This window comes from Oculina patagonica, unplaced genomic scaffold, assembly GCF_052425735.1.
Source record: "Oculina patagonica isolate OP01 unplaced genomic scaffold, crgOcupat unplaced204, whole genome shotgun sequence".
In the NCBI taxonomy this organism is placed as follows: domain Eukaryota; kingdom Metazoa; phylum Cnidaria; class Anthozoa; order Scleractinia; family Oculinidae; genus Oculina; species Oculina patagonica.
Window position 1 is genome coordinate 1 of NW_027558042.1, and position 12791 is coordinate 12791.

At 41.8% G+C, this 12791-nt stretch overlaps 1 protein-coding gene and 1 long non-coding RNA gene across 2 annotated transcripts; both read right to left on the bottom strand.

The window, feature by feature from the left end:
- Positions 1 to 32: 32 nt before the first annotated feature.
- Positions 33 to 4362, bottom strand: LOC144640231 (uncharacterized). The gene is made up of 3 exons (XR_013568308.1): positions 4012 to 4362; positions 3612 to 3723; positions 33 to 119 (listed from the first exon to the last, which is right to left on the bottom strand). It is a non-coding gene; the product is annotated as an uncharacterized LOC144640231 (long non-coding RNA).
- Positions 4363 to 6053: 1691 nt separating this feature from the next.
- Positions 6054 to 11615, bottom strand: LOC144640229 (uncharacterized; the record flags this gene model as incomplete). Its single annotated transcript, XM_078499431.1, has 7 exons — positions 6054 to 6465; positions 6784 to 6963; positions 7661 to 7882; positions 9200 to 9529; positions 10073 to 10468; positions 10813 to 10987; positions 11382 to 11615. Coding segments are annotated over 7 exons (1605 nt in total), but the record flags the coding sequence as incomplete, so codon positions are not given.
- Between the last annotated feature and the right edge of the window lie 1176 nt (positions 11616 to 12791).

Sequence of the window (12791 nt, forward strand, 5' to 3'; positions counted from 1 at the left end):
TAATAAGTGTACACCCATGTAAATAATTCATTACCTTATGACTTCTTCAATGTGGTTTCTGTAGACGCCTTCAAGATTGTCTGAAGGGAAACCCATTGCCACTATATTGGGTTTAATATCTTTGAAAAATGCAAGTCAAAGAAAAATTAATTCTGCCTTATCTTAAACATGCTTAACTTGGAAGAGAAGTACCCTTTTACAGTACTCTCACTCAACTTGTAAGAAAAGGAGACTATCAAATTGTGAACTTTCTGTAAATTATCCAACAACCTGAAATGTACTTAGTAGGTAGAAACTGGTTTCGTTCATTCTATGAGGAGAATATATAAATTTCTTTTCACTATAAATAAAAGATAGAGACTGTATGGACAGTTACTCGAGTTCACGCACAAGGCGATCATCAGACACAATCTTGCTCATCAGCAAAGCTACGTCTATCCCCAGCAGCATCTAAGAGATTTGCCACACTTTAACCTAGTTGCATCATGCATGTACATGTATGTGAACTTGCACCCAAAAGACTCCTATGACTCCCCCCCCCCCCCCGAAATCCAACCTACTTAGAGACATGGCAATCTCCTAGTTTTTCATTTTATTAGGTTGGCATCTCTGATAATTACAGACTGATTCAGTCCAATCCATACAATGCCATGTTAATTCTCATACTGCCGGTCGGTATAAAACGCAGACCATGCAGACTGCAGACCGTGCAGACGGTGCAGACCGTGCAGACTCAGTAATTTTTTCTTCTTCTTTTTTTACATTGTGTTTCACAAAACATTTCACGAACGGTTTCCGAAGTTCGTTTAAAATTCGCGAAATTCTCTACGAACTTTAGGGGGGGAATTTCATTTAGTAGTTGTCAATCAAATTACGAACTTCGAAACGAAATTGTGAATTTCACATGCAGCTGAAAGGTTGAGGAGTTCGCAAGTTGAGAAGAAGTTCGTCCAGTTTGTTTAATTTGGTGAAATGAATCCGTTCCCAGTACAGCAAAAAGCAATCCCAAGTCCAGTAAGGCAGGACATCAACGGACTAAAAAGCAAGGCTGCCCTGAAAATGGTTTGTGAATGTTACAACTGAGTTTTCCCAATGTCACCCGACACCCGACTAAAAATAGATTACAAGTTCTGCCGTGTGCAGTTTCGAAGGAAAAAATTTCAACAGATGAACCGGTTTACATATAAAAATACTGTTTGTGTGTGCCGTAAAAATCTTCTAAAGAGAAAAAAACGTTTTCCTTCTTGAATACACATCAGTTTGGAAAATCTGCGGAAAACCAGAACTCTTCAATTCCGTGTTGTTATACTTCTGTGTTTACACAACACGCAAGTCACGCCATCTGTCTGTTCGTGATAAACTCTGTTCCTCTGAAATAATTTATATTTGCAAAAAAAATAAGCTTTGGTAAAAACATTTTTTTACTAATAAACAACACTTGCTTTGGAACAATTGAAATGTGTATTTATTTACGAATTACTTATATTTTATTATTAAGGACAGTGTAAAAAAATTTGGGGGATTTCTCAAGAAAACCCTGTATTCCCAAAGCATAACTACCAACCGAAGCATTTGTTTACGTTATAAAATTGAATTAGAAACCTGAACTTAACAAATAAACTGCTATATCCGACCAGTTCGTTTTACCTAGAACTTAAAATGTTCCAATGTTTACAGTGTAACGCGCTCTCTGACAGTAGAAGAAAACTCAACAAGCTGGAAGCTAAATAAAATAATCCTTGACCTTGAAGCCAACTTTAGATGATTTCCTGCCTTCCTGGACTTGAAATTGCCTTTCCTTGTACCGTGAACAGATTCATTTCACCAAATTAAACAAACTGGACGAACTTCTTCTCAACTTGCGAACTCCTCAACCTTTCAACTTCGCTGCACGTGAAATTCACAATTTCGTTTCGAAGTTCGTTATTTGATTGACAACTACCAGAAGTACATGATCATGTACTTCTGCAACTACTTAATGAAATTCCCCCTAAAGTTCGTAGCGAATTTCGCGAATTTCAAACGAACTTCGGAAACCGTTCGTGAAAAGTTTTGTGAAACACAATGTAAAAAAAGAAGAAAAAAAATTACTCAGTCTGCACGGTCTGCAGTCTGCAGTCTGCATGGTCTGCGTTTTATACCGACCGTCATACTGCAGGCTGCAAATAATTTTTTTCACTTGAAAGGACATATGTCCTACTAAGACACCATCTTGGTTGGACAAAACAGAATTGTCATCAGACAGATTTTTATTCATCGTTGCCACAAAACGATTTACGATCAAAAAACTGTCTGAACATCATGTCCGACCACACTTGGGATTTCGTCGGACATTAGCCAATTTTGGTCGGCCAATGTCCGATGACCCACTGTTATTTGCAGCACTGTATTGCCTTGTATTTGTTAGAGTCATATCAGACTGTTATGTTGTGATGTTACTCAGTAATGTTCATATTGGTCTCACTTTAACTATCAAATTGTCACTGAAAATTGCATAGGAATCCAACACTGAAGCTTGTTCAACAATGAAAAATTAAAATTGTAGTTATTTAAATTACTAATCAAATCTTCAAAAAATGTCAACACGTACTGAATTCTTAATTTAGTACCAGAGGATTTTTACTTGAACGCTTTTGAGTTGTGAAAAAGCTCTACAACGGAAGCCGGAAGCTTTTGATAACCTTAGAAACAAAACAACTTGTTCAGTACTGTCTCCAAGCTGTGCCCAAAATGGTAAATATGCTAAAACGAAACAGCGATTTTATGAATTAATAAGGTAAATTAATCGTTCATCAAAACTTCTCAGATGTAAGAAGGAACGCCAACGGGTTTGATTGCAACCTAAATAAACTTTGAGATGCAGCCCCTGGCTTGGTCACAGAAGAACAGAGATTAAAATTGTCTAACACAAAATCGCTAACTGCTCAGAGGGAATAATTTGACACGACTGTATTTGAAATCGCATCATGATACATAAGGTTTAACCGCCCACAACCAGAACAAGGAAGATTTCGGAAGGAACAGCGATCTCTTGACTCATTTAACTTAATTTCCCAACCGGTTTTGCTAAACCTTGCAACGCACAAACCAACGAATATGTTTATGCAATTATGTTCTCACTGTTAAAACTTAAGTATATAACACCGGGGGAAAGTATAAGTTATGCAAACAAGGATACATGTTAAATCTAGATCAAACCCATCTTCTTGAAACCGTCGTTTCTTCTTGCTAACGAGAGCTTTAAAGTAAGACATCTCCACTACGTTTCAACAGCGACTCCAGGGGTGCCTTCGATCGAACGACTCACAAAATCTCTTTTAAAACTGACTTCTATGCTTCACGTGTAGCTGTTTCTCCTCTGACGCATACTCTAATAATTCCTCTACGGATTTGTTTGTCTGGAACTGTAAAGCTCCCCCGCACACTACAGCAAAAAGACTAAATACAGTTCCACATTTTACAAGCAGTCCGCCATATTTGCCGCATGCCGAAGGACCTTTGCCCAAATATGGTCGTAAAGAGGGAAAACTGGGCGAGAGTCCCGTAAGCCCTCGATTATTTCCCGATTGAATCCCGAATTTAATTTTACCGTGATATTTTACAAAGGATACATGTTAGATCGAGATCAAATCCATCCTCAGTGTAGCGGATTTTCTCTTTGCTTACGCAGCGTCTAAGAAATTCGAAAATGAATCGCATCCTTAATTTATGACGGCATCATTGCTGAAAAAAAAGTGAAATTCATAAGACAACCCTAAATCAAATATGTATTCAATATCTAAAACACATACAGCCAAAACAGCTGAAGGAAAAAACAGGCTTGAGCAGGAAAAGGAAGTCTCTATCGCCTGGTCACGCTGATAAGGATAACTGATAACTTTTCCGTAGTGAAGTGGACCAATTAACACCATGAATTAATTTCAGTTAGCCATATTTGACCTACAAGTCAGATAACGCAAGCCGGAATTTGCCAATGTGCTGAAGCATAATATCCTATGTTACAGTACACACCTTTGATGTTCAGCGAAGTCCAGCTGCTAATCGGTAAATTCTCCCCAGCCTCAATTTTCCAGACGTTTTGCCAGTGGATTATTTTCTTGAACTCTAGATAAACTTTAATATGTTTTTCCCGATGAGCAGCGTATCTTCCGCCAGGCTGTTAAATCAAAATAAAATTTTCTTTTCCTTTTTCCACGACGTTGCAGTGCAGTCACGCTTAAACGTGTGCGGATAAGCCAGGTTTAGAGGCACCCGAGCCTACCTCGCTCACAAGTATTTGTATAACACTTGAACTGTACTTAGAAGGTCGCGTTATTTTAAGACTTCTGATTTTATATCGCTCTTTCCGCAGATGTTCTAGAACGTGAGAAGTATGAAATAGATTCGAAACCGAAAATACTGAGTCAGGAAAATCAGCGATCCAGTCATGCATTACGTAAACATGGACTGATACTTATTTATAAACAAAGCCAGTATTTCAGCCTTAAAAGGAAAGATTTTATACATGAATTGAAAGCTGAGTCAGCAATAAGCTTATAAATAATCATTAAAGGGGTTTCCCCCATTGACAAAGTCCTTTAAGCTTTAGCTTCCTTTTTCGTGAATAAATAAAGTTATCATTTTCTGATTATCAAAATACACTTGATCGATTAGCAGAACAGACTAATTTTACGCTGAAGGGCTGCGCCCGAAACGTTTGTGACCTGCACAAATGCCGGACACTTTTATCCATTTTTATAATTTTTCAGTTTCTTTTCCCAGAAATTTAAATAATCATTTCAAGTGTCACGCATCAAAAAAAAAAAAAAAGGATAAAAAAAGAACAAGTTTCTTTGATGAACAAAATGATTAGTTTGATTAGTTCAGTCGGTTATCAATTTAAAGTTGACTAAGTAGAACTGAACCTTTGCAACGAATTTAAAAAGCCGCGTGACGTTTCGAGCGTTAGCTGTTTGGGGCGAAGCAAAATGCCCTGGTAACATTTCCGATAAAAATAATTAAACAGAAAAATACTTTGAGCAAGTAAGCAGCTGATGGTGCAAATTCCCGGCCGGGTGCAAATGCAAAAGTTCAAATCATTCACAGTAAGCAGATCTAGCTCGATGGCATGCTGATGCACCTTTTTTTGATAACAAAAACTTTACCGTTTTTCCTTTTGACCATCCTCGTCCCCAGGGTCTTCCTTTCCCTTGACCAGCGGCCGGGAAAGAAAACGTGTACGCAAGTCGTCCCTACATTGTCTCTAAATTTTTTCACGCACCTAAACGCACGTAAAAAATTACGCGTCAGTGGAAATCCTGAACGAATTCGTTTCGTCAAGCGTGCGCAGTAGGGAACGAAGACTCGAGGTACGAGGAAGACCTTTGACAACTATTTTCCATGGCGTTTTTTTTTGGTGGTTTCCACAGGCAGGCGCGGTGGCCTAATGCTTAGCGCGCTGGACTCCGGATCGAGCAGTCCGGGTTCAAGCTAGCCTAGCCGCGGTTATTGTGTTGTGTTCTTTGGCGCGCAAGTCGCTTTACTCTCATAGTGCCTCTCTCCACCCAGGTGTATAAATGGGTACCGGCAAAATAATGCTGGGGGTAACCCTGCGATGGACTAGCATCCCATCCAGGGGGGAGTAGAAATACTTCTAGACGCTTCATGCTACAGAAACTGGGATAAGCTCCGGCCTGTATTGGCCACTAAGCTCGGCGCAGACTTTACCTTATAGGCAGAGAAACCCCAAAAGAGGAAATCAAGTACGATCAAACTAGAATATTTCAGGAATGCGAAAGAATATTTAGACGGAATACAATCAGTGAACTGGAATAATTTAAGCTAAATTCTTCAAGACTAGCCGCGAACCCTGACATACACTTGCATTGGACTCTCATGATCCCACTTGGACATAACGATCTGCGCGTTCTAAAACTGGCACTGGTGACTGTGACCTCTGAAACAAAATTCGGGCTCGCCAATTTTTCGGTGAACGACTAACCATTCAAAAATAATGTTGACAATTCTTTCGCCGCCAAAACAATGACTTTTTTTAATGTGCCAGTTTGGGTAATTTTGTAAAGAACAGTAACAAATCGATACACAGTTATTTGGTAATATTTATAATCATCCTTTTATTACGATTATTGTTACAACAGCTTACGTTAATACATTTTTCACAGATCTTATATAGCTTTCCCGTGATGCTGTTTTCGCTCGGTTTATTCAAAACACCAATGAAAAAAACTTAACTTATCTTGCGCAGTATAGGTTATGCCGATAAACTGTAAAACATCTTCCATCTTCGCTCCCTTATTCACCTATTTTTAATGAGTAACTATCTATATCCGTTTGCTAGTCGTAAATGGTTAAACTGAGAAACAAAACTACAAAAAGGCAAACAAAAGCCGTCGGTTCTTCACAGACCAATCGTCAGTGACGTCAAGACAAAAAAGCCAATCAACTGCACTATTCCTGGGCGATAACCTATCACGTGACAAAGTAAAACATAAAGGTTAATGCATGGTGTGTATCCCTGGACGTTACTGTCATTTAACTCTTTAACCTCCGCCTTCCAAATTCAACGAAATAGGGGTGTGTGCACTACCATTGTTAAAATGGCAAGTGTTCAGTTGAACATACTTCCGGTGAAAAATCCCCCCACCCGACTTAGCCCGACTAAGGCTCATTTTAGCCCGAGCCGGAGGCGAGAAACCTGTCTGCTAGCCTTGTACCTTGGTTGATTTCAGTTTTAGCTCCGACAGCAACAGTCGTAATGTAGCTATCACAAACTAAATATCTCACCATGTGCAGCACTTTTGATGGTATTTATAAACGTAGGAGTTGTCTTGGTGCCATTGTAAGTTGAGCTCCACTCTGCTTTGAAACCTTTGAAAGTGTCCAGCTCGTCCGAGTGAAACATGATATACAGGGACTGGGCCGAGGCATTCACGGGCTCTGGCAATGTCTTCCCACAATACTTTCCTGCAAGAAATATAATATGGCGTCACTGGAACCGGCGGAATTGAGAAAGCAAAAGAAGATTAGAAAACAATCCTTTTTAATCCAATGCCAAGAAGATTATAAATGCTAGCTCTTAACATCTGTCTCATAAAGCGACTATAATTGAGTTTTTACTCCCCCTGAGTGGGGTCCACTCTCGTCTCCAGAGCCGCTTCTCCCTCTTAGCCGGGTGAGCCTGGGGCACGAGGAACAAGTAAAAGTGGCTCTGGGGACCCATGATTTGATTGGCTAGATTTTTAACAAAGAAAATTTAAATTTAGCCAATCAAAATAACCATTGATCCTAAAATCCATACAGACTCGCAAAAAACAAACGGACTCCCAAGTTTACTCGCAAGTGCACGCAAAAAACCCATTTTAATGCTACAACACGCGCTGCAATCCAGTATTTGAAAAAAAAAAAACAAGACTTGTGTTGACTTGCGTTGGGTGGCCAAACGGTGAGAAACGTTGCCTTGCGTGGAAATTTGATCTCGACCAAAGTGAACGCAAGTCATCGCAAGTCAACGCAAGTCTTGGCCAAATGGAGACGCAAGTAAGAAAAAAGTTATCAACTTGCGTCCACTTGCGTCTCCGTTTGGCCAGGGGCTTAAAACGAGCCTTTGGGGCTAAGGCTTAATCACAAGCTAGAATCTAGGAAGCTAGAAACGACATTTTACCAATCAACGGTGATGTTTTCTCTTTTCCATCCCGAATAACAACATAGTCAGCAGTGCAGTTAACACTCTCCTCCAAATCAAACGCTGTAAACTCGAGCCGGAGATCTTTCTGGTCAGAACCCACTGAAATTGTCCATGCGCAGTCAAGTTTGTTCGGGTACTGCGTGTCGTAGTATGGTGTCATGATTTCTCCCTCGTCCGCTGTTTTCTGTTCAGTACATTCTGTTCATTTAATAGAGGATAAAAAAGAATATTTGTCATTTGGAAAGTTCTAAGATCAAATATAAGCTCTTAGTATTACATGGAAACATTGTCCAGGAACCGGCCAACATGCTCGCAAAGAACTCGAAAAGCAAAACCACCATCATACTGAAGGGTAAGATCGATCACGCATGAAATCTTGACAATTTGACAAATAGCCAAATAAAGCTTGAGCCACGCCCAGGTTAGCTTCCTTTAGATAGCTAAGTGACCCATACAGCCTGAGCCTATCCCGATTTACGTAGCATTAAGCGACTAATGGTGGATTTCCACTGACGCGTAAATTTTTACGTGCGTGAAAAAAATAGAGACAATGTATGAACGGCCTGCGTAAACGTGTACGCAAGCCGTTCATACATTGTCTCTAATTTTTTTACGCACGTAAAAAATTACGCGTCAGTGGAAATCCACCATAAGAGTATTGCTACCGGGTCCCCCTGGATGGGACGCCAGTCCATCGCAGGGTTTTCCCCCAGCAGTATATTCGCCGGTTCCCCGTTTATACACCTGGGAGAAGAGAGGCAATGTGAGAAAAAAGTGTCTTGCCCAATAACACAACGCAGCGCCCCGGCCAGGGCTCGAACCCGGGCCGTTCAACGCAAAGTCGAGCGCGCTAACCCCTAGGCCACCGCGCCTCTCACAGCTTGCTTTTGGGGTTCAATTCAAATGTTGCGACGAGCATCACCACCCCTAGCCTATTGTTTCACATGGACGGCATAATTTTTGGCATAATTGGAGCTAAAAAGCATAATTTGTGAAACGAGCACTGCCACGGCATAATTAGCAATTTTTAGCACTTTTTGGAGCATAAATTCATCAAATGTAGTAAATATGGTGTACTTTCTACAGAAATAAATGAAATTTAGGTAGTTTGTTCTTGCAATGCGTGCTTTAGCTATACAATTGTGATTGTTAAGTCGTTGGAGGCATTTTACAAACGGTTTAGAGATGCGAGCAGCTAATTTGGACAGCTGACGGCCGTGATAAACTGCCATAAACACAAATAAATTTACAACAACAGTTTATTTAAAAAACATCATAATTTGGTGTCGTTATTGCGCACCTCTATGTATAGAATCTACGTCATTTTGTGAGCATAATTTCGGAAATCAGAAGCATAATTTGGGAATTCTGGCATAATTTTTGCATAATTTGGCAAAATTTTGAGCACTGCTAGTAGCATAATATGCCACTTTTAGGACCACAATCTATAAAAGCCTATGGGCGTCCCCTCCCGGGGCTGATGCATGGCCCCATAAAACATGATTTTAATCTTACCAGTTTTCTTCATTTGACATTTTTCATTGGTCATGTTAGTGACCACTTCCACCACGCTATCAGTCGTTCGCCCCATAAACGTCACCATCTCTGGGGTCACGTGATTGATGTCGTCACAGTCCTTATGATAACACTGCTGCATGAATCCCCGAAAATTCGCAGAATCGGTGATGAAGACCGCTGGTAATGAAGGGTCGGCATCCCAGAAACGATAGTGATCGGAGCGGAAGAAATCACGCATCCGCTTTTTGATAAAGGCAAACCATGGCCAGTTCCTTGGTCTGCCTTGGAACATCTCGGGAAAGACAATTGCAATTGTTTTGAAGGTGACTGTTGAAAATAGTGAATGCTGGCTTTAAATGAATGCATTCCAAAGTAAATATAAGTAAATAAATATTTTATACACTTCAAGTTCAGCTGTCTGTAGCAATCGGTAGACTGATTATTCGAGCTAAGATTCATCCGATCCGGGGAGCAGTGGTGAGAGCACTCGCCTCCCACCAATGTGGCCCGGGTTCGATTCCCGGACCCAGCGTCATATGTGCGTCATAACTTTTTGACAGGAAGAGTCCGGAATCCAGGCCAAAATTCTACGCTAATCCGCGATCCATTGTATTTTCGAAATACGCGAATGACGGCGAATCCGCTGAACTTATCACAAAAATCCACCATCCGTGCCCTTTTTATGGCAAAATTCTTTTATCCGCGAACCTATTCACCCCCTCCTATCTTTTTCAACTTCTAGTTGATAATCAACTAAAAATTGTGTCATTTTCCCGCCTGCCCAGCACAACAAATATTCAACATCCACAAAAGAGAAACGAAGTTCCAAGTATGTTGCACGGGAACTAGTGAAAATATACTTGAACTTACTATCGTTCTTAAAATCATTTGAAATCGCACTGATGAGCTGTCCATCATCACGAGAACGACCAATCAAAGCCAAGAAGTCCCCTCTAAACTGGTTTTGTGAGATTTTTGTGTACGCTTGCTGTAAATATTGCTGAAAAACCGGTGGTAAAGTCTGGGAATTTGGCGTGCTGTTGTGGTTGAGGATGGTTTCTAGGATGAATGCTCCTTGAAAGCCTGCTCTAGTGCTGTTGAGGAACTGAGTCAAGTTTTGGACAAAGGAAGCGCTGCCGCACCTTGAACCTGTCGAGCCTGGGCACGAGCAGTTTCCAGGCCCCGAGCAGCTTGACAAAGGTTGTCCTTCTTCCAAGTCAAAAGCCACGAACAAGAGAGTGTAGTTACGTGTACAATTCATTTTGTCTGAAAGAAGAATGGATGCGAAAAAGACAAGCAATCGTCGCACGAATACAAAATGTTCTCAAAACGTTATTTTTCTACCAAGAATAATTCACAGTTAAATGAAAGGCACACTTCTTGATGGGATTAACTCATATAGCCTGCGAGCTTGCTCTCTTACAGCCTGTCACTCCTACGTAAGAGAACTTGCTGTTGAAGACTTGATGTTTTATAAATGGCCGCACGTTTTCATTTATTCTGCCACCTATTCCTTCATGGAAAAGAAGGCCCTGAATTGCTTTGAGGCCTCTCTCCCCTTCCCCCACTCAATTGCTCAAAATCGATTTAATAATAAATTTTTTCACTACCTGGACTGGTGTACAGTTTAAGCGCCTGCAGTAAAGCGGTCATTCCGGAACCGTTGTCATTCAAGCCTGGAGTGGTATGGACCGAGTCATAGTGAGAGCCAATCAGAACAATCTTATCGTCATGTGTCCCAGTGTAGCGACCGGGCAGTCGACCAACGACATTCACTCCTGGATACTAAAAGGAAAGAAGTATTACGTGATTTTCGGTGTGTGAGGTCAGCGGGCTGGCCATTGTAGCAATACCAACAAGGGACGTAGTTACACGATATGTGGTGGGAGCAGGAGTCCATTTGAGAGACTCAGTTCACCTAAAGCTCGAAAATCGCGCATTAGTAGTATGTTTAGTCTAGTGTGCAAAGCAGACGAATATATTTGTTTTCTGTTAAACCTTCTCTTGGCTCTATATAGGCTCGATTACCAAGGAGTTTGAAGCTTTCCTTTCCTCTGACCTTGATCGAATAAACGTTTTTTTTTTTGCGTGCTACTTTATCCCCCTCCCAACTCAATTTTCTTGTTTTCGTTTGCTTTATAATTTCGCGCGTATTGGATAAATCAAGTCCCTTGTTTACCTTCGCTTGGTTGCTGGGGAATTCTTCAGTCCACGTGTGCAGACCGTGATCTTTAAACGATTTGACGATGAAGTCACGTGCTCTTTGTTTGGCGGCGGGGTCGACGTTGACATTTCTTGTGCTGTTGAAGTGGTTCAGTATCGAGCGCAGAGACTGGGTCTTAGAGACCGACTCCACGCTGAGCCATACTGTAAAATCAAACCATAATAAATTGGGTTGGTAAGTAGATGTAAGCAGGCAGACAGGCAGGCAGGCAGGCAGGCGGACAGTAAGTAGGCAGGCAGGCAGGCAGGCAAGCAGGCAAGCAGGCAAGCAGGCAAGCAGGCAAGCAGGCAGGCAGGCAAGCAGGCAAGCAGGCAAGCAGGCAAGCAGGCAAGCAGGCAAGCAGGCAAGCAGGCAAGCAGGCAAGCAGGCAAGCAGGCAAGCAGGCAAGCAGGCAAGCAGGCAAGCAGGGGGCAAGCAGGCAAGCAGGCAAGCAGGCAAGCAGGCAAGCAGGCAAGCAGGCAAGCAGGCAAGCAGGCAAGCAGGCAAGCAGGCAAGCAGGCAAGCAGGCAAGCAGGCAAGCAGGCAAGCAGGCAAGCAGGCAAGCAGGCAAGCAGGCAAGCAGGCAAGCAGGCAAGCAGGCAAGCAGGCAAGCAGGCAAGCAGGCAAGCAGGCAAGCAGGCAAGCAGGCAGGCAGGCTGGCAAGCAGGCAAGCAGGCAAGCAGGCAGGCAGGCTGGCAAGCAGGCAAGCAGGCAAGCAGGCAGGCAGGCAGGCAGGCAGGCAGGCAGGCAAGCAGGCAGGCAGGCAGGCAGGCAGGTAGGTAGGTTGGTACGTAGGTAAGTAACTAGCTAGGTACGTGGGTACGTCAGTCCTTCCATCCGTCCGTCAGTCAGTATGCATGTAAGTCAGTCAGTCAGTCAGTCAGTCAGTCAGTCAGTCAGTCAGTCTGTTATACTTAATAAAGATACGGCGCATTTGTTTGCCTTCCTTCGTCTCTAGAAATACCGTAATTAAAGCACCGTCAATCACATTTTATTTTGTAAAGTTGGTTTTCGATACCATGACGTCACAGCAGCATTTGCATTTTGAAATGGCTCCGCTATAAACTTGCGGTCAACACAACACGCACAAAAATTTCATTTTCCAGTAAGTCGTAAAATAAGTCAAACGCGACCCGATCGCGTGCAAGTCCATTGTTCAAGATGCTGTTATCCATTAGGGTTTTCTTTGTCTCTCTATGATGAAAAAATATTTTGTTTAAATATGAAATATGAATAAATATTTTGAGGCGTTTCACCTGCGTATCACCACAATCATACATGGTGTTTCACTCATGGCAGGGATTGACAAACACATTATAACAAAAAGAGAAGAAATTAACGCTTGTTTTTTCCCGTTTCAGAAAAACCTTGTAGGTTTTTTTAAAT